The 27,592-nt window shown below is 38.1% G+C and overlaps 1 protein-coding gene across 1 annotated transcript in view; it reads right to left on the minus strand.

Annotated features, from left to right (window-relative positions):
* Positions 1-314: 314 nt before the first annotated feature.
* The window catches only part of GMNC (geminin coiled-coil domain containing), a 39,494-nt gene continuing 12,216 nt past the window's right edge, over positions 315-27,592 (minus strand). Inside the window, exons 2-7 of the mRNA XM_007936036.1 lie at positions 8,757-8,892; positions 8,392-8,484; positions 6,592-6,766; positions 4,608-4,696; positions 3,372-3,488; positions 315-935 (exon numbers count right to left, since the gene is read on the minus strand). Coding sequence (XP_007934227.1) covers positions 315-935; positions 3,372-3,488; positions 4,608-4,696; positions 6,592-6,766; positions 8,392-8,484; positions 8,757-8,892 — 1,231 coding nt within the window. The remainder of the gene's footprint in view (positions 936-3,371; positions 3,489-4,607; positions 4,697-6,591; positions 6,767-8,391; positions 8,485-8,756; positions 8,893-27,592) is intronic.

Genomic DNA, 27,592 nt, shown 5'->3' on the forward strand with positions numbered 1-27,592 from the left:
GTATATCTAGGTCTCAAAGAAATATATAGGTAATTGGAAAATAGCTTTTCAAGTATAGTACAAAGGGAAGAAGTCAACAGCTCGTACTGGTGTATAAACAAGACAAATTTAGGCAAAAGAAGAGAAGGCATGTTTCATTATGGATTCTTGGAAGCCATTCCCTGCAGATTTTTAAGTGGATAAATTGATAGTGACATTTAAAGTGTCAGGAGACAGTCTGGGCAATCACTACCATGTCCATTTAGTCAAGTTCAAGTCTAAGAGAGGTCTTTGTAAACAGAGTTCATGGCAGTGGTTTTGTAGAAGAGGGGTCACTAAGACTGCTTAGGGACCCAGGTAAATTTCCATCCTCCCTCCTCATCTCGACGCACAAAGGCTTGTCCCTGGTGGAAGGAATGTGTTTTCACATTACAATGAGGGCTCAGGGATGTGGAAAAGGCCATGTCTGTCTTGTTGGGTGACACATCAGCAGTGTAGTAAGGAAGGGTTTGTAGCCCTCCAGGGGGATTTGAAAGTTGAGAAAAGAAGTGAAAGTCTTCCCTGTGGTTGGCAGTGCTCTGTAAGGGGGTTGTTCTGTCACCTTCATAGTCAATCAGCAGATCCTCCCTGGGAGCATTTTCATAATCAACTGCATCTTCTGGAGACCGACAAAATGTGCTGGAGATTCTTGCAGGAGGGAACGAAAGGGCACTGTAGTTAGCTGATACGGTGTCATCAATGGTGTTGAGGTCTTTTAACCCAAGTGTCTGAAGGATCCAGGGGTCCACAGGGGGCCCAGGTTGCTCTTCACAGGTGGCAAATTCACTAGACAGGTTTCTCTTGGCATTTTTGGAATGAGGAGTATCAAGAGAACAGTATCTCTGCTCTTTGGGTTTCCTCTTCCCCCTTCTGAATTTCCCACATGCTTTGGAGAACTCATCTGATGACAATAATTTCTGGAGAATTAATATTGAAAATACACATTGTCAGACAATCAACCCAAATCACTTTATTTACTATTGCCTACTCTTACCTCCTAAAAATTTGTACTACCATCAGTTGCTAGGGAGTGGATTCTGATCCATATGTTGCAGAGTAAAACTACACTCCATAAGATTTGCAGGGCTCTGAACTTTTGGAAGCAAATCACCAGGCCTTTCTTCCAAGGCATGTCTGTGTGGGACTGAACTGACAATCTCTTGGTTAGAAGGAGAGCATTGAACTATTTGCAACACTCAGAGACTCCAGAAAACATTTACTAGTCACTTAAATTTGTTAGAAAATTTGATCACATTTCTAATTGTACTCATAGACCACACACATATATGTACAAAATACATGTGTATCTATATATATAAGACTGATTAGATGAGATTTTGTTTCTAAAGTAAAACCTACAATGACAATTTACCACCCAGAAACACGAATTTATATTTTTTACTAGTTGTTTAAGAGTTAGAAGGAATAGAAGATATCTCTAAAATCACAATTCAGGGAAGTTATTATTATTATTATTACAATAGCAGCTAACATTTATTGAACATTGACTTTGTGCATTATCTCATTTGATATGTTGTTGTGGTTGTTATGTGCCATCGAGTCGTACCTGACTCATAGCGACACCTCCTTGGGTTTCCGAGGCAGTATTACTACAGAAGTAGATTGACCCATCTTCCTTCCAAGGGTTTGAACCGCCAGCCTTCTGGTTAGCAGTCAAGTGCCTTAGGCACTACTCTACCAGAGCTCCTCTCATTTGATATAGATGCTATTAAAATACCCTTAATGAAGACTCTGAGGCACAGATATATTAGTGACTTGCTGAAAATCACATGTCTAGATTTAAACCTAAATCATGTTAATCTAGATAGAACACCTGATTTCAACACCATGCATCACTGCTTCCATCTATTTCATTACCTCTCCTAGCACTCCCATGCGATATGCATTATATTATTCTAAATCTTGGAAAATTGAGACCAAATGAGATAAAACTGACTACTTAATATTACACACTTAATTTTTATTTATTTATTTTTTTTCATAGAATGGTGGCTGGAGTCAGGAGCCTGGACTAATAGTTGTGAAAAGTGCTTCCCTTTTAACAAAACTAATTGGGTTGTAAAGGATTCAAATCTAGTGTCATTTATTCTCTAAATTGTTAGAATAGTCAGAGGCCTCACCCACTTAATTAACGAAATAATTTCAAATCATATAGCTTGTTGACAAGTAAGGTAAAGATTGATACAAGGCTTCTGCTCCTTGGGTTTCCTCTTCCCACTTAGAATTGTGAATAGACAATAAAAAATACAGAAACCATAGAAAGGAAGAAGAGCAAAAATGAACTTATGAGCAAACTACTTATCCTCGAGTTTGAAATAGTTTACTTGAATTTTAAAATGCAGAAAAAAGGTAAATTGAAAAACAAAATAAAGCATACCAGTTGCCACTGAATCAACTGTGACTCATGGCAACCACATGTCTGAGAGAGTAGGACTGGGCTCCATAGAGTTTTCAAGGCTGTGACCTTTTGGAAGCAGATCACTAAATCTTTCTTCTGAGGAGCATCTGGGTGAGTACAAACTGCCAGCCTCTCAGTTAGTAGTTGAACGTTTAAAAGTCTTCATCATCAGGGACTCTGGGTAAGTTAGAAGATAATATAATTTGATATTTTCTAATTGAGAGTCAAAGGCGGTCTGGTGCTGCAGTGCCTAAGGTATTTGATTGCTAATCAGAAGATTGGCGGTTCAAACCCACCAGCCACTCCGCAGAAGGAAGATGGGGCAATCCACTTCTGTAAAGATTTACTGCCTCGGAAACCTGACGGCGGTGGCTATGAGTCAGAATAGACTCGTTGACAGGAGGTTTGGTTTGGTTTAATTGAGAGTCAAGAGATCTGGGTTCTAGCTGTACTCAGGGTTTTGTAGAGCTGAGGAGACTCTTTAACCTATTCATTTGCAGGTGAAGGTAACTGAGGCCTTGAATGACAGAGTGACTTACCTAAAGTCAAACAGATAATTAAAAGAAGTGGATGTCTCTCAGGTCTGATTGCTGAGAGAATTATCCATCTATGGTATTCATCCATGGATGGTGTTCTATCCATCTAACAGTCTTTTGAGTAACTTCTGTTGTTTTAGCAATTCCCTAGACAGGTTTTTGACTTTTAACTCATGTTGTAATGTATGGCTAAAATTGGCAAACTAGATATTTCAGGGAAATAATGCATAGAAATTCTTGGGAATGTCCTATATGTCATTGAGAAATACCTATTGAGTCTATAAATGCATTTCAAATGCATTGTTTATTTAACTTTTCATACTTAATCAAGGCATTTCACCAAAAAGCCTCCTTTCTCAAATCACTACTCCATTTCTATAAAGGGGAGAGTTGCATACCTTGGCCTTTTCTTCAAGACATTTAACCAAAGCGGAATTCAGGTATTGTCTGAGGTGATTATTCTCTTCATGTAACCTAGCAAGTTCTTCTTCCTTCTGTACCAGAGTATCTTGGAGCTGCAAAAAGCAGACAATGGTGAAGGCTGCTCCCGTATATTGACTTTGTAATCTTATAATAATGTCATGGCTCCTAAACCAGCTTGAACTTGATTATTTTACTGTTTGTTTTATGAATGCAACCTCAGGGAGCCCTAGCCCTAGAGGCCTAAATTGAATCCACACCCCCTCCCCCTGATTGTTCAGTTTTCTACTGTGATTTTTTTTTGTTGTTGTTCTTTGCAAAATGCTTGAAGAGATTATAGAACTTTCAAAGATAGTAACCACAAGGGAATAGGGAGGTAAGTAGGAAAACGAGCTGAATGCAATTGTTTAAATATAGAAAAGAATGTTTTACAAAAGTTTTCCTGGACTCTTTCCTTGCACATTAAAAAAAAAGAAAAATATAGGGAAAAATGGATTTGCTTCCCTCATCCTCAGATAGGTTTGTTTATAGATCCACTAGATTGCATTATTTTCTCAGGAATAACAACATAAAACATTGAAAATGAAGAAACCTTTACAGTAACTTTTATAATCATCATCTTTTTCCCAGAAGACTATTTTTATGGTTTAAAAATATCATGCTCATTATATCATTTGATCTTTCCAACAGTACCCTGAGGTAGGATGCAAAAATATTCCAGTTACATAGATGAGGAAAAGGCAAATCTAAGAGGTGATACAAATGAATTGAGTATTGGTCAGAGCTTGACTGCTAATTGTGGAATATTTTGTTTTATGTTGTTTCTTTCTGTGACCTGGATCACCAAAGTTTGCTCACTCTGTAGACATATACTCACCTGGTTTGAAACTTAAACTCAACATATGGATTTAAAAAGGATAAAATTGAAACGTGAAATTTAGTTAAGAGTCAGTGAGAATGTCCCACATGGCACGTGGCCAATTTCAATGATCTGATGGTCTCCATGTGTTGTTGTTGTTATGTGCCGTCGAGTTGGACCCAACTCATAGTGACCCCTTATTGAGTTTCCAAGGCAGTGTCACTATGGAAGTAGATTGCCCCATCTTCCTTCTGAGGAGTGGCTGGTGGGTTTGATCTGCCAGCCTTCTGGTTAGCAGTCAAGTGCCCTAGGCACTACGCTACCAGAGCTCCCGATTGTCTACATATACATATACCTGCTTGTTTCTGTAGAGCTGAGAGGAAAGCTGGTCCTCTTCCCAGGAACATGACTCCAGAACAGGGAAATTCGAGTCACTGGATGATTCTATGTAAAAACACCAAATGAATAACTGAGAAAAGACACTTGTAGTTTATGTGCAGCAAAGAAACTCACCAAAGGCTTTCAGAAAGTTTAATAGGCCACAAGGCATACTTACACCTTCTACACAGTAAAAAAAAAAAAAATTAAAAAAATAATGCTTTCAGAAGAGGTAAGTAAGCTGTGAAAGACAAATATTTATAGATTATATGTCATAGTGGTTAAAATGGAAATTTTTAGGAGCAAAGAAGTCACATTCTTTCCCAGGATATGTATTCCTATTGGCTAAATTTATAAAGATGGTCCCACCTGCAATATGCATTCACTCACATATTTATTGACTTTCCCTCCACTAGAAATAGTATTGCCATTCCAATCCATTTTTCTACTTTTCTTCTTATTTCCTAGACTTTGTTGTTGTTGTTGTTATGTGTCGTCGAGTCAGACCCAACTCATAGCGACCCCTCCTTGGGTTTCCGAGGCAGTATCACTACAGAAGTAGACTGCCCAACCTTCCTTCTGAGGAGTGACTGGTGGGTTTGAACCGCCAGCCTCCTGGTTAGCAGTCAAGTGCCTTAGGCACTATGCTAGACTTTAGCAGTACATAATATGGCTGTACACTAAAAACTTATTTTTCATTGCTATAATTTTTCCCAGATTAAAAGCCCTGCCTGTTTATCTGTGGTTAAATTTGATGGCGGGCATTTATTTAGAATTCTATGCAGTAGCACTTTTCACTCTAAAATTATTTAGAACTTTCTTCTTTGAAGATCTTGATGAAATGTCTCAAAATTGTACCCAAACTTCATCTGTTTTCAATGATGCCGTCTGCATATCATTTGAGCTCCTTGATAGAGTTTTTCTTTTTCTTTTTTTTCCCCTTGTCTTTATATCTGACAGCAAACTATACCTGTCAATAAACTATGCCTGGGCATGCAGAATTGGTTCACTTTTACTTTCTTTTCCTCATCTCCTATAAACCTGGCTGCTTGTCATACTCTATTTAAACTACTGTTACTAAAATATTTTCATTAAAACTGGCATGAAAAGTAAGGGGACAGATGTAAAATTTTATAAACAGTTTGGTTTCATATCTGGGCAGTATTTTCTCTGGTACTTGTGGTAGAAAGCTAAAAATTGGGGGATTCCTTCCCCTATTATGTAAGTGTGTTTCAGTCTTTTGGGGGTAAGTGTGTCTTTCTTAAATTCAAAACAAAACAAAAAAAAAAAAAAAGAGAGAGAGAGAGAGAGAGAGAGCATGTGGCAGAAACTAGAATACAGATATTTAATTTTAATGTCATTTGAGTTTTTCCTTAAACTTGAGTGTTAAGAAATTCCTTTAATACTTATAAATATTGTTTAATAAATTCCAGAGTAAAATTAGTATCTAATTTTCCATCATTGTTATATGTTTCCCCAAAGATGAAAGATGAAGAATGCTTTAGGTAAAAGACATCTCTTCACAGGATTTCCTCTATGTGATAAAAGATTAAATTAGTATTTCTCCTTGCTCAAACACAAGGAAGTCTTCCTGAATTAAAAAAAAAAAAAAAACTTCAATTGGTGTTTTAACTCCCAAAGCATACCATTAGAGAGTTTTTTTTTTTTCTAAAACCTTGACTCAGACACAAACTCTCTCAGTGAGTTGGAAATCCCAAGAACTATTAAGATGTAGGGATAGATACATGTTGTCCCACAGGCTAGGGAGAGACTCCTACTTTCAATATGCAGTAAGTATAAAATAACAAATTATTATAAGTTGTAAAATGTAGGAGTCTTCGGGCTTGCTTTTACGTTCCATATCATCCCTTCTACAGAGTCCCAGGCCATGATGCTTTGCAACTGTTGGTGCTGGAAAAAGGCCCCAAACCCAACCAGGAAAGCAGAAGAGCAAAACTTACCCTGTGCCTGTGGTGCTTGTTGGGGCTCTCTGTTGTCCAGGAGACCAGCAGCCCAGAAAGAGACCCAAGTCTCCCTGGAAACGTCAACACTAGATTCTGACGTTGTAGTGGAATACGGGCAATTATAACTCTGGCCTCCTACAAAGTACTGGTCTTGGCAAGGCAAAATGGTGTTCTGTAAAATTCAGCACAAGGGGGTAGGGAGATACCAGGAAAAGGGGTGATGAGGATATGGAGGGGGAAAGGATGAGAGAAAGATGCAGAAATTAGATGCAGTGAGTCAAAAATATTAAAGGTGTTAATTATAGATCAAATATTTGATTAATTACCAAAAGGGAATCAGCTCTTTGCCTTCCCAGTATTTCCCTGAGGAGAGAACAGACTGGGATTGGACGGACCGAGTTTGTAATATTCAGAAGTACTTCTACAATGTCTGGGTACACAGAATCAAAGTAAAAAGATTTCTACTTAATGAGTCAAAGGCATTAAGAACCATTTGGTTATCTCTATAAAATAGTCTTCAATATATTTCTAATAACCTTGAAAGACAAAGAGGCTGGGATGCTAAGACTGAAATGGATAGAATGTGGCATTATATTTTCTAACACCCTTATTACAGTTTCTGAATGAGAAACTTGTTACACACATACATACCTCATACACACACATATATATGTATATGTGTATGTTTCTGTTCCAGATATAATTAAATAAATGCTGTTTCCATCTCAAACCCTAATTCCAAGCACAGGAGCATAAAGTCACTCCAAACAAAATAACCAAAACTGAAAGAAACTCTAGTTCATGCCATCATTAGGTCTCAATGCCCTTCCAAAGTTAGCTCATCACCACTAACTGCCTGGTGTGTATTCTCTGTGTTCTGATCCAGTGAACATCCTCCTCCCCCCACTCCTCAAACCTCAAACACAGTCTTTCCAAATAGCCAGGAAAAGGCAGGTATGCAGCCTTCCTGGGTTAATTTGTACAACGGCTCATTTCTAATTATTTGTAAATGTTTAATCAGGTAAAAGCCATTCATTTTAAGGAGCACTTAGAGTTGGACTAACTCTTTTTGACCACTTTTGACCAATGGCTCTTGTTGACTTGAGGACTTTCTTGGGCATAATATAAGCAGAGAGAAAACAATTAAGAAGGGAGGGAAAAGGTAAGTCAATTAAGTCACACTTTGTTTATGTTCCCGGCAAGAAAAAGTCCAGTTCTAAAATAAGTCCAGCTTGGGCAGCGCAGACTAAGGAAATTCAGCCAAAAGCTTATCAAGTGTTATTTTCTTTTAATCTAAAAGCATATTTGCAGGCTCCTTCCATGAGGTTATTGGAATCAGAGTTGAGCTATTATGCAATTGACACCTGAGAAGAAAACAAATCCCAAATACCACCAGATTAGTTCAAGCCCAAGTGTTTTCAAATATATGCATAATCTAGAGAAAGAGGTGGAATCAAAAGTGAGTGGAGGTGGAGAGAGAGCAAAAACTGCAGATTAGCAAGGAAAGTAGAACAGAGGGCAAAAGATGAGACACACACACACATACATACACAGAGAGAGAGAGAGACAGAGAGAGAGAGAGAGGAGGGCATAAAGATCAGACCAGAGAAAGGCAGGAATGAACAGGGGAGAAGAAAAGGGTGATGTGATGCAAGGGAGAAGAAATGATCTGCTTTAATGGGTACGTAGCAGAGAAATCTTGCATCTAGGGTGAAAGAAATTCTAAATGCAACGCTTACTAGCTCAAAGAGTCCCCGGTTTCGCCAGTGGGTTAGCTAACACCAGCTTCTCACTTACCATCTTGCAGTGGAAAAAGGCGTTGTAGAAACTGAGAGCACGCTTAATTTTCAGTAAAGCTCTCTGGGCTTTAAATGGGACTGAGGGGAGGAGCTAGGAGAGGCGAGTTCTAATCTGCAGGAGTTTTTGGTGACGCCCCGGGGCTCGCGGGTTGAGCCGCCCTCTGATTTGGCGCAAGGCTGTCAAATTGGTGACGTGTCAGGAGGCTACCAGCCGCTGCCAAAGTCATTCGCACCCAGAGCGTCCCCGGTTCCGAGGGCTGAGACCTCCGGGCTGGGGTACCAGGTCGTAGGATAGGGCTGACCTGCGGCGGTCCTCCCCTGGTACCCAGCGCTATTTCAGAACCCGCGCCTGAGCCGGCTCACTGAAGACAAGGCGGCGAGTTCACAGGCTGCGGTGCCGGTTCTGGCAACCTGAAGGGGCGGCCGGCGGCTGGGGGCGCGATGCGCGCCGGTCAGGCACAGGGTGGCCAAGGACTGCAGGTCTGCCCAAGTGTCAGGGCTAGCGTTAGGAAAAGAGGCAAAAGGGGCATCTCAAGTGCAAACTTAAGGAAGTCCATTCAGTGGCCTGTAAGTTAGTAATGCTCCTGTAGTGAATTACCAACTTGCTGTATAAGGTTGCAAGTTGATTGATTGATTGTGTGTGTGTGTGTGTGTGTGTGTGTGTGCGCGCGTGCGCGCTTCTGTCACGCAGTGGCGTCACTGGGCGGGGGGCGGGGGGCGGGGGGCGGTGCGGACTACTCCGAATGACAGTCTCAGACAATGACACCAAAATGACTCTATAAAATTTTTGTGCAGCATTTCAGCCGAAATTTATTATTTTCTTTTTTAAAAAAATCCCTGTAATTAGTTATAACAATAAAAATATTTTTTAAAACCCAGATTACCTACCAAACCAAAAACTAAATTCACTACCATCGAATCCATTCCGACTCAAACACCTTAGGCACTACTCCACCAGAGCGCCTTATGGCATAGTGCCTAAGGCGTTTGACTGCTAACCAGAAGGCTAGCGGTTCAAACCCTCCAGCTACTCCTCGGCAGGAAGACTGGGCAATCTACTTCCATAGGTTGGGCAATCTACTTCCGTAGGTTGGGCAATCTACTTCCATAGTGATACTGCCTCTGAAACCCAAGGAGGGGTCGCTGTGAGTCGGGTCTGACTGGACAGCACACAACAGAGATACCGTATGGGAAACGCAAGGAGGGGTCAAGATGAGTGGGATCCAACTAGACAGTAGTGAGTTTGGGTTAGTTTTTGTTTTGTTTTGTTTTGTTTTACATGGCTAAAACTCTATGCTAACTTACTTTTTGAACTTTTTTTTTTTTTTTTAGTTTTTAATAAGCTCTGGTCGAGGGGTTATTATTACCCAATTACAAGTCTGGTAGCTAGTGCCTAAAGCACTTGACTGCTAACCAGGAGGCTAGCAGTTCAAACCCACCAACCACTCCTCAGAAGGAAGGTTGGGCAATCTACTTCCGTAGTGATACTGCCTCTGAAACCCAAGGAAGGGTCGCTATGAGTCCGTAGGACTTGTTGGCACATAACAACAACAACAATGCTTGGAATCACCTGGTTTCGGCTCTGTGCACTGTTTTTTTTTTTTTTTTTGGTGCATTTTTATAGCATTTGTCAAATATTCTGGTGTTTTAGCTACAATATTGTAGTAATTAGTATTTGTGAACCTATATCAGTACTTTTTTTTAACAATGAAGCAGTAATTAAAGGAAATGGAAAAAAGGGATTTTTCTGTTAGTATTGTAACTAACGCACTGCCGTGGAGTTGGATCAGACTCATAGCGACCCCTCCTTGGATTTCCCAGGGGGTATCACTAGGGAAATAGATTGCCCAACCTTTGCCTAAGGCATTTGACTGCTAACAAGAAGGCTGGGAAGGGAAGGTTGGGCTATCTACTTCCGTAGTGATACGACCTCCGAAACCCAAAGAGGGGTCGCCATGAGTCGGATTCGACTTGTCAGCAATGGGTGGGTGGGTCCTTCCCAGGAGTGGCTGGTGGGTTTGAACGGCCAGCCTTCTGGTTAGCAGTCAAATGCCTTAGGCATCCTGCCACCAGAGCTCCAAGTATTGTAACTAGTAATGTAGAAAGGTTTTACAAAACAATTTTGTTAGTATTCATATAATCCAAGAAATATTACATTTAAGCAATTTACAAATATATTATTACATATTATTCTATGATTAAAATTGCTAATAAACATTACTAAGGATTTTGTAAGATCTGGGATTGGAGGAGGTCTATGGGGGTGTGTGTGACACCATGAGTTATCACACGGGGTGACACCAACCCTAGTGACGCCACTGAGTGTGTGTGATTTTTCCCAGAGAGAAAGTGAGTGTTATATGTGGAGGTGACTTGTATCCATTATAGAATGAAAGTTTCATGAGAACAGTGGTTTCTGTCCATTTTCTTCACTGCTTTTCTCAAAGTGCCTGAAACAGTTTCTCACATGTATTTAATCTACCACCACCACCACCAGCAGTTGCCATAGAAAGGATTATGACTCATGGCGACACCATGTGTTTCAGAGTAGAACTGCAGTTTCCTAGGGTGATCAATGGCTGTAACCTATCAGAAGATCACCAGGCCTTTCTTTTGAGGCACTTTGGGTGAATTCAAACTGCCAATCTTTTAGTTAGTAGCCAAGGGCTTAACTGTTTTTGTTGCCCAGGGACTCCCATGTAGTAAAAGGTATTCAATGAGTATTTGTTGAAAGAACGAATTAATGGAACTTATATTTAAGCTACAAATTTAAGAATCTGAAGTGTCTTCCTCTCTCTTGGTCCTGTATTCATAACTACTAATATATAAATATTATTAAAAAAGAAAAAAATCACTCCTGTGGAGTCGATTAGACTCATAGCACCCTGTCCTTGGGTTTCCGAGGTGGTGTCTCTATGGAAGTAGATTGCCCAATCTTCCTTCCGAGGAGTGGCTGGTGGGCTTGAGCTAGCAGCCTTCTGGTTAGCAGTCAAATGCTTTGTTAGTTGCCGTGGAGTGAATTTTGACTCTGGCAACACCATTTGTGTAGAGTAGAACTGCTCCAGAGGGTTTACAAGGCTGTGACTTTTAGGAAGCAGATTATTGGGCCTATCTGCTGAGGTGCTTTTGGGTGGGTTTGAACCACCAACCTTTCAGTAAGTACTCTAATGCTTACCAGTTTGCACCTCCCAGGGACTCCTATGAAAAATTACTATATATTAATATATCCGAATTAAAGTATTTGATTCCAAACATCTTTTCTCTTACACATTATTCTCACAGCAATTCCTGTGATATCGTAATAAGAGGAGAAAGAGGAACAATACCATGTTTGAAACCATTTATCTCCTAACAATAGGTAACTCATTTTAACTTAGTAACTAAATAGACATAGAGCAGTTAAAAATAAACCTAGGAGCTAAGTTTGTTTACAGGTTATAAACGTTGCACAGAAGTTGAGGTACTTGACCAATGTCAACACAACATGACCAATGTTGACACAATTAGGAAGTGGCAGATTGGGGATTTGAACCTATGGTGTCTGGCTCCAGTGTCTATGCTTCCAACTACCACACACAGTTTTTGGTGTCTTTGACTTGTTTCCACTGCACATTATAGCCACTTATGTAAATGACATGATGTAACAATTGAGAAAATTTACAATTCTGGCTTGCATAGACCTTTTCCTAAATTAACTTTGACCCTTATTAATACTAGTTTGTATGTACTTGACTTGACTCAAAAGCAGAGGATTTTGTTTGGTTTCGTACTGTACTTTTTGCTCATGGTGTTTAACAAAGTGTCTGGCACAGAGCAGATTCTCATCACATGCTCTGTGTCCAAAAAGAAGAATTGGAAGAGGAAGAAAATAGACAAGGGGCCAGGTTTTGTGGAAGCCTTGTCTTCTGCTCTAATACTATTTATTCTCAAAGAGTTTTAAGGAACAAGTATCAGGCTAGGGGTGCAATAATTGGAAAATAAATGGATTTAGCTTGACATTGACCCATTTTGGAATAAATAAGTCTGGTGAACAGATATTGAGTGACATGAGAGAGTGATCTGTCAATTTCAAGGGAAAAGGATGCACTGGCAATACAAACCTGAAAAGATGGAAAGAATGGATGAAAACCTACATAGTTTGTAAGAGTCAATGATTTTGTTCAGGACAATTCATATTTTGGTGTTGCCAACATGCAGACTGGTTTGATGAACCTTAATTAGTTTTCTGATAGGTACCTAGGACAGGAAGAGAAGGATCAACCTTTTTTTTATGGAAGCTGTCACCTATGAGGTACATATAGCTTCTTGGCTCTAAAAATGATACAAAATGGATGACTGAGAAAATGTGATATGAAAAAAGGAAAAAAGAGCATAGACTTTGGGTATAAATATTCAGTTGCTATTAAGTTGATTCTAACTCAAAGTAACTGTTTCAGTTACCTCTAGTGACACTCTAACAGAAATTACCACAAATGGGTGGCTTTAACAAACAGGAGTTTATTCTCTTACAGTTTGGGAGACTAGAAGTCTGAGTTCAAAGGGCAAAGCTCTAGAGGCTGAGTGAAAGCCCCTCCATCTTGGGCTTCTGCTCTGCCTTTTATGCCTAGCCTACTGGAGCTAAGAGCATCTCTTCACTTGGGAAGCTCCTGGCTGCTGAGGCTAACAAGCCCAAGGTCAACAAGTAAAATGGCACAGTCCCAAAATTATCAAACCATATGGCAGGCCACTAATTGAAGTCCAGTAATGGTTCCAAGATTGGCAGACAACATGGCAAGCTGCTGAACAACAACTCAGCTACAAGCAGGATTCAAGTGCACCAAAAACTTCAGAAACCTTTCTTAAAACTTCTCTTTAAATACTAGAAGTAGGCCATATCTCTAGAGCAGCTACGCAGCAGCTCCACCATGGAGATTCCACCATGGAGTTGTTTGCCAGTCTTATTATGGGTAAAAACTACCTCTAGCTATCCAGCCACTCAAAACCAGGCCCAGCCAAGTTGACATACAACCTTAACTACTACAGTGACCCATGTGTGTCAGAGTAGAACTGTTCTCTATAGGGTTCTCAATAGCTGATTTTTCTTAAGTAGATGGCCAGCTTTCTTCTGAGGCCCATCTGAGTGGATTCAAACCTATGATCTTTTAGGTAGGAGTGAGAGTGTTAACATTTGCACCATCTAATTATACCTGGATTCAAACCTCTGCTTTGCTCTCTGACATTGAATCATCTGGAACTATATTAGCAAGGTGTCTAAATCCTCAGTTAAATCATCTGGTAAATTAGAAAAGCAACACACTTATCTGAGAGGTTGTTATAAGACTAAAAAATAATGTTAGTAAAATTCTCATTTTATTCACTAAGCCATGAATAGTAGATATTATTAGGGGATATTATTAGAGGAGCTCTGGTAGCATAGTGCCTAAGGCACATGACTGGTAACCAGAAGGCTGGTGGTTCAAACCCACCAGCCACTCCTCGGAAGGAAGGTTGAGCAATCTCCTTCCATAGTGATACCACCTCAGAAACCCAAGGAGGGGTCACTATGGGTCGGGTCCAACTCAATGGCACACAACAACAACAAAAAAATATATATACATTATTATTACTATTAGGTGCAGAGGATTGTCTTTTAATATATACACTGCTTTAGCTGCAGAAGGAAGACTGGGCAATCTATTTTTGTAAAGATTTTCTGCCTTGGAAAGCCAAAGGTGGTCGCTGTGAGTCGGAATCAACTCGATGGCAGTGAGTTTTTTTTTGTTTGTTTGTTTCTTCTATAGCTTGTTACTTAAAAGTAACTGAAAATGAAAAGTATGTTTATAAAACAGGTTTTTTTAGAGTTAAAATTATGTTTTAAGACTTGATGGATTTTAAGCACACAAATGTTTTATAAATCATTAACCACATCAGCTTAGTAGGAGTGGGAGTGTATATAGTGGCAGAGAATCCTTAAAGTTAAGCAGTTAATAGCTATTGACAATTGAACATAAATCAGAAGATAAACCTTTTCTGAAAGCATAAACCAATGGGGAAAAAATGAGTAAATTTTAAGATATGATTTAAGCACTTAAAAAAAAAAAGTCTACTGCATAGATATAGGCTTATTCTTCCTTGTTTAATAATTTTAAAAAAATAATCATCAAATAAGCAATAATGTAAAAGCCTTGAGCAGTTTTATGCATGGAGATATGGAAGAGAGGTACCTTGCTTAGAGATTGTATCCAATGTATATGTTTTTCTTTTTCTGTGAACAATAAGATCAGTTAAGAGTTACTTTTACTTTTTGTATTGTGGCTGATGAGATGGTGTCTGGCTAAGTGATAGTCTGATTGTTGAATCAGGATATTGCTTCCTGGCAGAGCAAAGATATAACAAAATAAGAGGTAACTTGACCTGTACATACCGAGTCCGCAAACAGAAAATGGTAGCATGTGACCAGAGGTGGGTTGAAGAGGTAAATAGACTAGCATATGGAATGTTCTTTCATTTCACCCCAGAGGACACTCTAATTGATTATCTGATTCGTGGATTCAGTAGCATATGTAATACAAGAAGATATTTTTAATTATTTTCACTAACATAGCTTTTCCCATAGCTTCAGCAGCTGAATCTTCAAATAATAAAATAAGATGGTATTTCTGTGTTGACTTGTAGATAAAGAAAGCATTACCTTTAGAGAAATTTCAGTGCAGAACATGCCTTCCACTGGAAGATGTAATAGTTGCATTTTTTTAAAAGCAGATCTGAGCCATGGCACATTGTGTGTATTGAGGCATAATTCTGAATTTCTCACCCCCAGAATGATGTGAAGAAGTCAATCATGTTGATATGGACAGAGACTTGACTATTACCCAGTACCTACATGCCAACATAACTTTCTGTTAACCATCACATATGCAATAACATATGCAGTGTTTTAAAATTGTTTCTACATGAACACGAGGTATGGGGGGAAAGTCAACTATTAGTTCTAGCTTTTGAAATTTAAAAAATTGAGAAAATTGTATCACATTATTAGAAAAGAGAAAGGCCTTGGATAAGTTAGAGTGAGACCATCACAGTCCACACAAAGCAGCAAGATAAAGTGGTAGAAACAAGGGAGCAAGGTACAGATCCAGAACACATCCCTGAGGAAGAGGCAGCATTGGAAATCCCTGATAAGGAATTCAAAAGAATTATACTTACGTATCTTCAAAAGATGGACAGACAGATCAAGAAAACACTGACAAAATTAAGGAAAACACAGACAAAATCCTAGTATAATTTCAGAAGAAAATACAAGAACAAACTGACAAAAATAAATGAAAAATTAGAAATGATACAAAATCTACAGACAGAAATCCAGAAGATTAATACTAAATTTTCAGAAATAGATAACACATTGAGCTACCAAAGGAGTAGAATCTAATCAATGGAAGACAGAATTAGTGAGATGAAAGACAAATACCTCAATACTTCTTTGGAAAGGGATCAATTAGGAAGAAGATAAAGACAAAATGAAGAAAGCCTAAAATTCATGTGAGATACCATCAAGAGGAATAACCTACATATAATCAGAATTCCAGTACAGGAAGAGACAGATAAAACCACAGAGAAAATTGTTCAAGATTTGTTGGAAGAGAACTTCCCTGATATGATGAAAGATGAGAATATATCCATTCAGGAAGTCCAATGAACCCCAAACAGGATAGACCCCAAAAGAAAATCATCAAGACATATTATCATCAAACTCATCAAAAAAAAAAGACAAAGAAAGAATCCTGAAAGCAGCATGGGAAAAGCAAAAAGTTACCTGCAAAGGACAACCAATAAGAATAAGCTCTAATTTTTAAGCAGAAACCATGCAAATGAGAAGGCAATGGGATGGTACATATAAAACCCTGAAAGAGAAAAATTTCTAACCAAGAACTATATACCCAGCAAAATTGTTCCTCAAATATGATGGTGAAATTAGATTTCCAGGTAAGCAGAAACTAAGGGAATTTGTTAAAAGCAGACCAACCTAACAAAAGATACTAAAGGGAGTCCTTTGAACAAAGAACCAATAATAGCAAACAACAACTAGCCATTAATATCCAAGATGATATAACTGAGAAACCAACACAGTTATGGAAGTATCCAAAGTAAAATGAGCATACAAGATTGTAAACAGGGAATCAGAGACATCAACTGGCAAATGAGGACAACTATAAACCAAAAAGAAGGGGAAAATAGTGTAATTACAGAGCTTCTAAATGCTGAGGAAGTCAAGGGAGTTGCAAGATAGGATGGACTGTTCTAAACTTGGGGAGAAAATGATAAATCACAGGACAACATCAAAGAAAAATGATTAAGCTTCATATCACAATAAAAGAAGATAAGTACAAATATTTGTCAAATACTAAAACAATAGCAACAAAGGAAATGATAACATGATTCATAAACATAATGAGCTCACCACAGAAAATTATATGGAACAAAGAAACCAGCAACACCATGAAAAAACACATAACAAAATGACAGCAACCAATTCATACTTGTCAATAATTACACTTAATTACTTCTTGAGCAAGAAGATATAGCCATGATAAATATTTATGGACCCAATGAAAGGCCCCAAAATACATAAATCAGATTTTAACAGAATTGAAAAGACAAATATATGATCCACAGTCATAGTAGTAGACTTTAATATACCACTTTCAATGAAAGATAGAACAACTAGAAAGAAACTCAACAAAGACACAGAAGAACTAAACAATACATTCCACCAACTTGACATTTTAGACATCTACAGAGCACTTAACCCAACAACTGCAAAATAGACATTCTTTTCTGGTGCACATAGAACATCCTCCATAATAGACCATATGGTAGGCCATAAAGCAAGCCATAGCAAATTTAAAAACATCGAAATAATGCAAAGCATCTTCTCAGATCATAATGCTATCAAGTTAGAAATCAACAATAGGAAGATCAACGGAAAAAGAGCAAGCACATGGAAACTGAACAACCTTCCTTAAGAACGACTGGGTAAGAGAAGAAATAAAAATGAAATTAAAAAATTCCTTGAATCAAATGAGAATGAAAACACAACATACCAAAATCTTTGGGACACAGCAAAAGCAATGATCAGAGGCCAATTTATAGAAATAAATGCACATATCAAAAAAGAAGAAATAGCCAAAATCAATCCTTTAAACCAACATCTCCAACAATTAGAAAAAGAACAGCAAGAAAAGTCTACAGTCACCAGGAAAAAAAGAAATAATAAAGGTTTGAGCAGAAATCAGTGAAGCAGAAAATAGAAAGACAATAGAAAAAAAATCAACAAGAATGTTGTTGTTGTTGTTGTTATGTGCCGTGGAGTTGCCTCCGACTTGTAGCGACACTATGCACAGCAGAATGAAACATTGCCCACTCCTGTGCCAGCTTGCAATCTCCACTATACTTGACCCCATAGCCACAGCCATTGTGTCAGTCAATCTTGTTGAGGTCCTTCCCCTCCCTCATGGACCCTCTACTTTACCAAGCATGACATCCTTCTCCAGGGAATGGTCCCTTCTGACAACATGACCAAAGTAAGTGAAACTGTCTGGCCATTCTCACTTCCAAGGAGCATGTCAGCTGTACTTCCTCCAGGACAGATTCTTTAGTTCTTTTAGCAGGCTGTGGTACTTTCAGCATTCTTTGCCAGCACTGCATCTCAAAAGCATCAATTCTTCTTCAGTCTTCTTTCTTCATTGTCCAACTCTTACATGCGTATGAGGTGATTGAAAATATCATGGCTTGTGTCAGGCACCCCTTAGTCCTCAAGGAGACATCTCTGCTCCTCAGCACTTGGAAGAGGTCCCTCACAGCCAACCTGCCCAGTGCTATATGTCGTCTAATATCCTGACTGCTGCTTCCATTGGCGTTGATTGTAGAACCAAGCAATGTGAAGTCTTTGACAACTTCAATCTTTTCTCCATTTATCTTGATGCTGCTTATAGGTCCAGTTGTGAGAATTTTTCTTTTGTTTATAGTGGGATGTAATTCGTACTTCAGACTAAAATCTTTAATCTTCATCAGTAAGTGCTTCAAGTCATCCTCACTTTCAGCAAGCAAAGTTGTGTCATCAGCATATTACAGGTTTTTAATGAGCTTTCCTCCAATCCTGATGCCACGCTCTTCTTCATATAGTCCAGCTTCTCAGATTATTTGCTCAACATGCAGATTGAATAAGTATGGGGAAAGGATACAACCCTGACACACTCCCTTCTTGATGTTAAACCATGCATTGTCTCCTTGTTCTGTTCAAATGACCACCTCCTGGTCTATGTACAGGTTTCTCATGAGTACAATTAAGTGTTCTGGAATTCCCATTATACTCAATGTTATACACAATTTTTTATGATCCACATAATCAAATGCTTTGGCATCATCAGTAAAACACAAATAAACATCTTTCTGGTATTCTTTTTTTGAGCCAAGATCCATCTGACATCAACAATAATATCCCTTATTCCACATCCTCTTCTGAATCCAGCCTGCACCTCTGAAGTTCTCTGTCAATATACTGCTGCAACCATTTTTGAAATATCTTCAGTAAGATACATCCTTTGTGATGATGAATGCCACGCCATTCCTCCTTAAATTGTCATTCCCAGCATAAGTAGATCATACGGTTGTCTGATTCACAATCATCCAAACCGGTCCATTTCAGCTCACTAATGCCTGGGACATCAATCTTTATGCGTTCCATCTCATTTTTGAGAACTTCCAACTTTCCTAGATTCCTAGATTCACACCTCATACATTCCGTGTTCCTATTATTAATGGATGTTTGCAGCTGTTTCACCTCAATTTGAATCTTGCCATGTCAGCAAATGGAGGTCTCGAAACCTTTACTCTATCCATATCAGTAAGGTTCGTCCTTCTCTGATGATGCAGCTCTTTCCAAGTCATATTCTGAAAGCCTTTTGACCTAAGGGGCTCATTTCCCTGTACTGTATCAGATAATGTTTCTGGGCTATTCACACAGTTGCGTAGTAATATATCAGATTGTGTTTCTCTACTATTATAAGGTTTTCCCTGGCCAGCTCTTTGAGAAGTGGGTGGCCCCTTCCTTCTTCCTAGTCTATCTCATTCTGTAAGCTTCATTGAAACCTGTGCACCATGTGCAACCCTGCCAGCATTTGAAATACTGGTGGCACAGCCTCAAGCCTCACAGGAGCACACAAGCCACAATAGTACAATGAACTGACAGACAAGTTTGTCTTGCTTAGCTGTTCAGAACTCTCCTCCCTCCCCTTACCTGTATCCCTGGCACTGCTCTGCTCTGTCATCGCCTCTGGCTTCTCTTTCCAAGTAGAAGTTGGTTTTTTGAAAAGAATTAAAAAATTGACAAACCACTGGCAAATTTAACAAAGGAAAAGAGGGAGACAATACAAATAACATGAATAAGAAATGAAACGGGCAACATCACAACAGAACCAACTGAAATAAAGGATAATATCAGGACTATAAAGGAAGGTTGGACAATCTACTTCTGTAGTGATATCGCCTTGGAAACCCAAGGAGGGGTCGCTATGAGTCAGGTCCAACTTGACAGCACATAACAACAACAACAACAACATTAAGGACTGTACTCCAACAAACTTGAAAATCTGGAAGAAATGGATAGATTTCTAGAAACATCAACAGAAGAATGGATAATCAAACTATGATACAAACACACAACAGAATACTCTGCAACCCTAAAGAATAATGTAGCATCAGCAAAACACTGCATAACATGGATGAACTTGGAGGACATTGTGCTGAGTGAAATAGGTCAGTCACAGAAGGACAAATATTAGTTCATTATTGTAACAAGTCAAGGAAAGGTTTATAATGGAAGAAAAATTTCTTTGTTGGTTATCAGGGGTAGGAAGGGAGGGGAGGGAACACTTAGATAGGTAGAGACAAGTATTGATTTGGGTGAAGAAAAGGGCAATGTACAAAATGTGAGTGATCAACATGGTGACATTGAGGAAGAGGAAGACATAGAGAGGTGCATGGGAGGTACAGACAACAAAGATGAATCTTTTTGTACATACAGTACTGTTGTCAGTGAAGGCAAACATTGATCTATGGGTGGATAGATGGGTGGACAGACTGAACTATTAGGTATGTCGGTGCAGGAGGGAATGTGTCCAAGACCCTGTATAGGATTGGCAGACAATATTTCTACAAAAGTATTTGTATGTTGGTAAGAATTCCCAGGTATTTGTAGAGCAGACAAAGGATAAGGTTGTAGTCACTTCTTGGCCACAGCCAGCTACCCAGAGGGAGTAGGTAGTTTGATGTGTGGGCTTGGGACCATAGTTGCAAGGGACATCAAGACCAATTGGCATAACATACTACACAAAATCAACGTTCCACATCTTATTGTGGTGAGTAGTGACTGGGATATTAAAAGCTTGCAAGCGGCCATCTAGATGCAATGATGAGTCTCTCCTCATCCAGAGCAAAGAAGAATGTAGAAAACCAAAGATGCATGGAAACCATTAGTCAAAGTGACTGGTACAACATGTGATCCTCAGCCTGTATGACTATGAGACCAGAAGAACTGAATGGTGCCCGGCTACCACTGTCAACCACTTGGAGCGAGATCTATGTAGGAGATCCTGGATAGAGTGTGAGAATAATGTGGAGCAAATCTCAAAATCATTAAAAAAAAAAAAAAAAAGACTAAGTTTGCTGGTCTGATAGAGCCTGATGGAACCACTGAGACTATGGCCCTAGCTGCTCTTCAGGTCTGGAATTGAACCCACTCCTATGGCTTCCAGCCAAACAAAAGACGAGCATGTGAGCTAAACATTACATTAGGTAGATACACTCCTTGGAAAGATAAATCATGGGAAAATAATAAGGCTGTGTGTACACAGGGAGACAGCTCAGGGGGCTGAAGTTCAGGGGAGGGAAGGACACAGGGAAGAAGTAACTATGGGGAAGAAGTGGGAAGGGAAGCTGCTGCACTGTGAGAAATTGCAGTCGATGTCATGAGACAAAGTGTATGTGAGCTGCTGTATGGAAAGAGACTTTGCTCTGTAAACTTTCTTCCAAATCACAATAAAAATTATAAATATAAAAAAATTAAAGCGTGAAATTTTTACTTTGGGCCTCACAATATGGAAATGGGCGAGGGGAATTATAATACTCTTTTACTGAATGTTTTAGCCAGAACTTATTTTTAGAGCTGCATAATTAGCATTGGAAAGCTTTGGTGGTACAACAGTTAAATGCTTGGTTACTAACTGAAAAGTTGTCAATAAAAACCCACCCAATTACTCTGTGGGGGAAAGACCTGGTGTAAAGATTATAGCCTAGAAAACCCTACAGGGCAGTTCTACTCAGTCACATGGGGTTGCTATAAGTGAAAATCAACTTGGTAGCACAAAACTACGTAACTAGCTTCAGCCTCTTATGTATACACTCCTTAAGTCATTGCTTAATTTTTTAGCTATACCTGTCTATGTTTTATGAAAAAGTTATATCCACAAATTTGATGGTTTTTAAGTCTCGGGACAAATCTTTGAAATATCAACTACTACTTGATATTCGACGAATATCTACCAAAACCAGTGTAAATCTGGATTCATCCAATGTGAGTCAAATAGTTTATATAATTTGCTGTATTATTTCCAGTCTTTCCTGATAATATACCATGTAAAATTAATATTTCTGGGAAAGGTAGGGTAAATTAATGAGGCTGAACCGGGCTGTTGACAAGCATGGGAACTTCCACTTCCTCCAAGGACTACCAGGATATCCCAAAACAGAACCCACTATTATTCCACCCCTGTCAATTCTGACTCAGAATGATCCTATAGGACAAAGTAGAACTGCCCTAAAGGGTTTCCAAGGCTGGAAATCATTATGGAATCAGACTGCCTCATGTTTCTTCCATAGTAGGTTCAAACAACTGACTTTTTGTTTGACAGTCAGATGCTTAAACTACTGCACCACTGGAGCTCCTTTCCCAAAATTTGTAAAAAGGGATCAATATGCTTATAACCCATGGTGTACTGGTTGAGAAACTCTGCTCTTCAATAACATATCAAGCCAACGTGGAACAAAATAATGTCAACACTACCGAAAAAAAAAAAAGAAAAAAAATGCATAGGAACAACAAAATTTATTTTGCAACACCACAAAAGATAGAGGTATGGAATTCCAGTCACACAAAACAAAAAATAACCACAACTCTACTCCCTGTTACTCTATCTCAACTGCATTAGAAAATAATTGAAACATTGGATTTTTAAGTTCAACTATAACTTGAAACAAAATGCATTTCTACTTTCAGGAGCATTGATATTTTCACAAACTAGGATTTAGGTCTACATTGCTCATAAATTTCTTAGGGATTTTTTAAATAGCAGTTATTAGATAGCTGATTATGTTTTGAAGATCTGAAACGTAAATTTATGCTAGCTATGTCATCCAATTTTATCCACAAGAAAACAGAAATTAGGAGAGGACTGCCTGCTTTCTTTAAAAACTGAGGTCAGGGAGTAACAGCAACAACATAGGACAGTTGAGATCTGATTCCCACTTGCCCTGTATTTATCAAATAAACTAAAATAATGTGACTTCTATCATTGAGGAAGAAAAACAAATATATTGAATACAGAATATTAAGCTACATTGAATTAAGCTATATTTATTTATAATTCCATATTGTTAGCCTATAAAAGTATTAACTGGAACTTTATTAGGCTAATATTTTGTGCAAACTCACCTTAATTGCAATCAAATCTGAAAATCTTAATTGAAATTTATAATACTGAAATTGGATATTTTAATTCAAATTACATTTCTACCTTTTTTTCCCCTCACAAAATGAAAGCATAATGTCAACCTTAGCCAGTGGAAGCAGTTACATCCTCTAAAGCAATCAGAGAAATATACAGAGAATTATTATTGCTATGATGTTAATAATGCTAAATATTATTACAATAAAGCAAATGATTCTAATATAAATACTCTGCCAAAAATAAAGGAACACTTCAAAGTGTTCTAAGAACATAGATACACAGGACCACAATGAAGATAGTAAAGGTAACTCTTTTTTGCTTTATCCAACCAGAAGCCTCCCTGCTGTAGCCTCGATAACAGCACTATCACAAATGCTTGATCAAATCAGAGAAAATAGTTCAAACAAAGAAATACATTTTAACAGCTTCATATACAGGTGAGAGGGCATCCAAAGACAAACAATAAAACTGACCATATCTTTAAAAAACAGTTTATTGCCCTAGAATCTAATTGAGAAAAGCTCAAGACAATTGGCAGAAAAGACATCATTTAGCTTTTTTATTTGTTAACCTAAAGATTGGCAATTCAAATCCACCCAGCATCAGCACAGAAGAAAGTCCTGGCAATCTGCTTCTGTAGAGTTTACAGTCAAGAAAACCCCATGGGACAGTTCTACCCTGTAACGCATGGGGGACACCATAAATTGGAATTGACTTCATGGGAACAGATTTGGTTTTCATTCACCATCTGTTCTTTAATATCTATCCCTCTACTTAACCAATTGCTGTCAAGTCAATTCTGACTCCTAGGTGTGTACAAATGTACATGTTTATATATTTGCATCTGTGTATGTGTTTGTTGTTGTAGTTAGGTGCCCTCAGTTGGCTCTGAATCATGGCAACCTTATGTATAACAAAATAAAACATTTTCCAGTCCTGTGCCATCCTTAAAACTGTTGCTGTTTTTGGTCCCATTGTTGCAGCCATTGCATCAGTCTCTCTTATTGGGCGTCTTTCTTTTTTTTCTGACCCTCTATTTTACCTAGTCAGATGTCCTCCTTGAGGGATTGGTACCTCCTGATAACATGTCCAAAGGAATTGAGAAAAAGTCCCACCATCCTTGCTTCTAAGGAGCAGTCTATATATTATGCACATATGTATTTATGTGTATGTATGTATGTATCTGAAAGTATCAACGAACCCACTGCAAAGAAATATTTATAGATGGAAACTTACAGATGTTAAGATACAAAGACTTATTCTTCAATCTTTATTTTTCTATATAAAGACAACTGTTCCCACGAGAAGAAATTTATTTGGTGATATTGGAAAGAAAGAACAGGGAATTTTGTTTTCCATATAAATGCCAGCATCTACAGGCATTGCTTTTTCAGCTCCCCTGAAAAAAATTCCACAAGAGCAATTGTTGTTGTTGTTATTATGACACCTAGAGTGGATATCAACTCATAGGATCCATGTGGCAGAGTAGAAAGTCCCCATAGGTTTTGAAGGCTGTAACCTTTACAGGAGCAGATCGCTGGGTCTATCTTTGCCCGGGGGAGTTTGAACCACCAACCTTTTGGTTAACAGCTGAGTGCTTAACCATTGTGCCACTAGGGCTCCTTTTCAGGAGTAGATCCTGCCCCAATTGAAGTAATGTGTAGATGTCCAGGGTCACTAGTGATAGACAAAATAAGTCTATATTATTCAGCACTGAATATTAGAAAGCCTGCTAAAACTACACATATAAGCCATGTTCTACAATCAGGCTCTTTCTTTTTTTTTTTTTTTTAAGTGACAAAGATATCTGATTCCATGTGGCTGGGTTTTGTGTCTATTGCTTATTTGATTCTTAACTCAAGAAGGAAAGAAAGTAGTGCCACTTAGAGCCAAAAAGTAGAAAGAACCACATGCACTGTAATAAAACATAAATAATTAGGAGAGAATAGATACATAAATCTATAGCTATATACATATTTATATTGAAAAATATATGAAAGTCAATTATAAAAGAGTATGTTCCAAAAACATTGAAATATATGTATCTCTTAAGCCAGCAAATGTAAAAGAACTTAATTTATGAAAATAATATTTTCAAACAAAAATAACATACAACTTTGTTCACCATATCAATATATCAAACAGTTGTAAAAATATCTAAATGCCCAACAATAAGAAGCTATTTCAATAAATGACACTATTTCCACAGGAATTGTGTATTCATAGAAAATCTTTTTGAAAAAAAAAATTAAAGACATGGGCAAACAACATTATATCAGCTGTATTAAAATACAAACAAAAATATTCATACAAATGAACAAACAAGGGAAGAAAATATAGCAATTAGCTAATAATATATATTGTTTTGTAAGAGAAGTGATATGATGCTATTTCTCCTCTCCTTCTATATTCCAAAATTTTTAAAAGGAGAATATTTTCCTTTTATAATCAGGAAAAATAGCTATTAAAATATATATTAAGTCATTCAGACAATCAGAGGTGATACATTTTCTTTGTGGAATAACAATATGTTTAAAATTAAAGCAACTTAAGTAGTCAACTCAACTCAACACACTGCCATTGAGTCGGATCTGCCTCATAGTGACCCTCCTTGGGTTTCTGAGGCAGTATCACTATGGACGTAGATTACCCAACCTTCCTTCCGAGGAGGGGCTGGTGGGTTTGAAACACCAGCCTTCTGTATCTGTACGTATGGTGATTGAAGTAAGTATTACATACATTTCCAAATTTACAAGGCAAAAGGTCAAGGTGGGAAGAAAAAAATGTTTTATCTGTTTCCTCTCCCAAAACTCAAAACTATTTAAAAACTTTTGTAAATTTATATAGAGCAGAAAAAAATTACAACAAAATTGCACTTTATTTTATACTGCATTTCTCTAAAAAAACCAATTACTACAAAAAGTTAGGGGGCTTTGACACCAAGATTGAGAGATGACATAGAACAGAGTGTCCATTTGAAATACTTCAAATAGACTGTGTTTTAATCTTCAAAATAAAACAAAAGTATTGATGAAATTAAATAGAACTAGGACCAATTGATAAAAGTAAGAAGTTTGCAGATTTCAATTCAAAAACAAATGTAAAACAATATTATGTAGAGATAGAATCTGACAGTCTTGAGGAACTGAACTCAGGGTCACTAGAAGAGTTCACAAAGAGACTAGATTACCAATAACTTTAAATGTTTTACATTTCATTTGTACACTGAGAATACCAATAAATGCTTTTTAAAAATTCTATCCAATAATCCTATGGTTAGGTCCTGTCGAGTAAATTCTGACACATAGTAACCCTTTGTGGTGGAGTGGAAATGCCTTATAGGATTTTCTTGGTTATGATCTTTATGGGAGAAGATCATCAGTTCATTTCTCCCCTGGTGCCTCTGCGTGGATTCAAACCACCAACCTTTTGATTAATAGCCAAGTGCTTAATGGTTGCAGCATCACTATAGAAGTAGATTGCCCAACCTTCTTTCTGAGCAGTTGCTGCTAGGTTCGAACTGTCAGCCTTCTGGTTAGCTATCAAATGCCTTAGGCACTACACCACCAGAGCTCTCTCCAATAATCCTATGTATCCACAATTCAACATGATTCTGAGTATAGAAGTCTTTGTATTTAAAAGGACAGGGGAATTCTTTATTCATGTATATATAGGTATAGCTTTGCTGAGATTTACTAGAACTTCCATTGGAGGAAGGATGACCCAGAAAGAGGCAGCAGTGGGTGAGAATGTTGGTAGTAGAGTACTATTACTGTTAACTGTCTCTTCTCTTGCATCTTTTCCTCCATTCTTAGCCACTAAGTCCTTAAAATTAGTCAGAGAAAGTAGAAGGACACATTTAGTGAGAAGAAATACTGAGTCCAGCCCAGGTCTTAAGGGCTTCCCACTGCCATCCAGTTGATTCTGACTCATAGAGACCTTATAGGACAGAGTAGAACTGCCCCAGAGGGTTTTCAAGGCTGTGAATCTTTACAAAACCAGACTGCCTTATCTTTCTCTCATAGAGTAGTTGGTGAGTTCAAACCTCTTGGTTATGAGCTGAGTGCCTTAACCACTGTGCCACCAGAGCTCCTTAAGGGCTTAAGCTTTAGAGAAAAAAAAAAAGAATTTGGAGCCTCATGATCATGTTACACTGAGTCATAACTTATCAGGGTTCAAGGGAAAGTTAAAGGTCACCAAGTTGAGCCTTCCTCCCACACTGTTGCTTTGATTATGCCTGTGGGAACTCCAGCTTGAGACTAGACCAGGATTTGCAGAAAATTGAAACATACAGTTAAACTGGATGACAGTATCTCCCTTTAAATATACAAATAAATAAATAACTATAAAGAATATGAGGAGAAAATAAGACCAAAAAAAAGTATAACCAGAAGACAAGTGTATGAAGAGGGTGATTCACTGGATCCTAAAAAGAGG

Source organism: Orycteropus afer, unplaced genomic scaffold, assembly GCF_000298275.1.
Source record: "Orycteropus afer afer isolate SDZICR_OR568_19922 unplaced genomic scaffold, OryAfe1.0 scaffold00032, whole genome shotgun sequence".
Classification (NCBI taxonomy): domain Eukaryota; kingdom Metazoa; phylum Chordata; class Mammalia; order Tubulidentata; family Orycteropodidae; genus Orycteropus; species Orycteropus afer.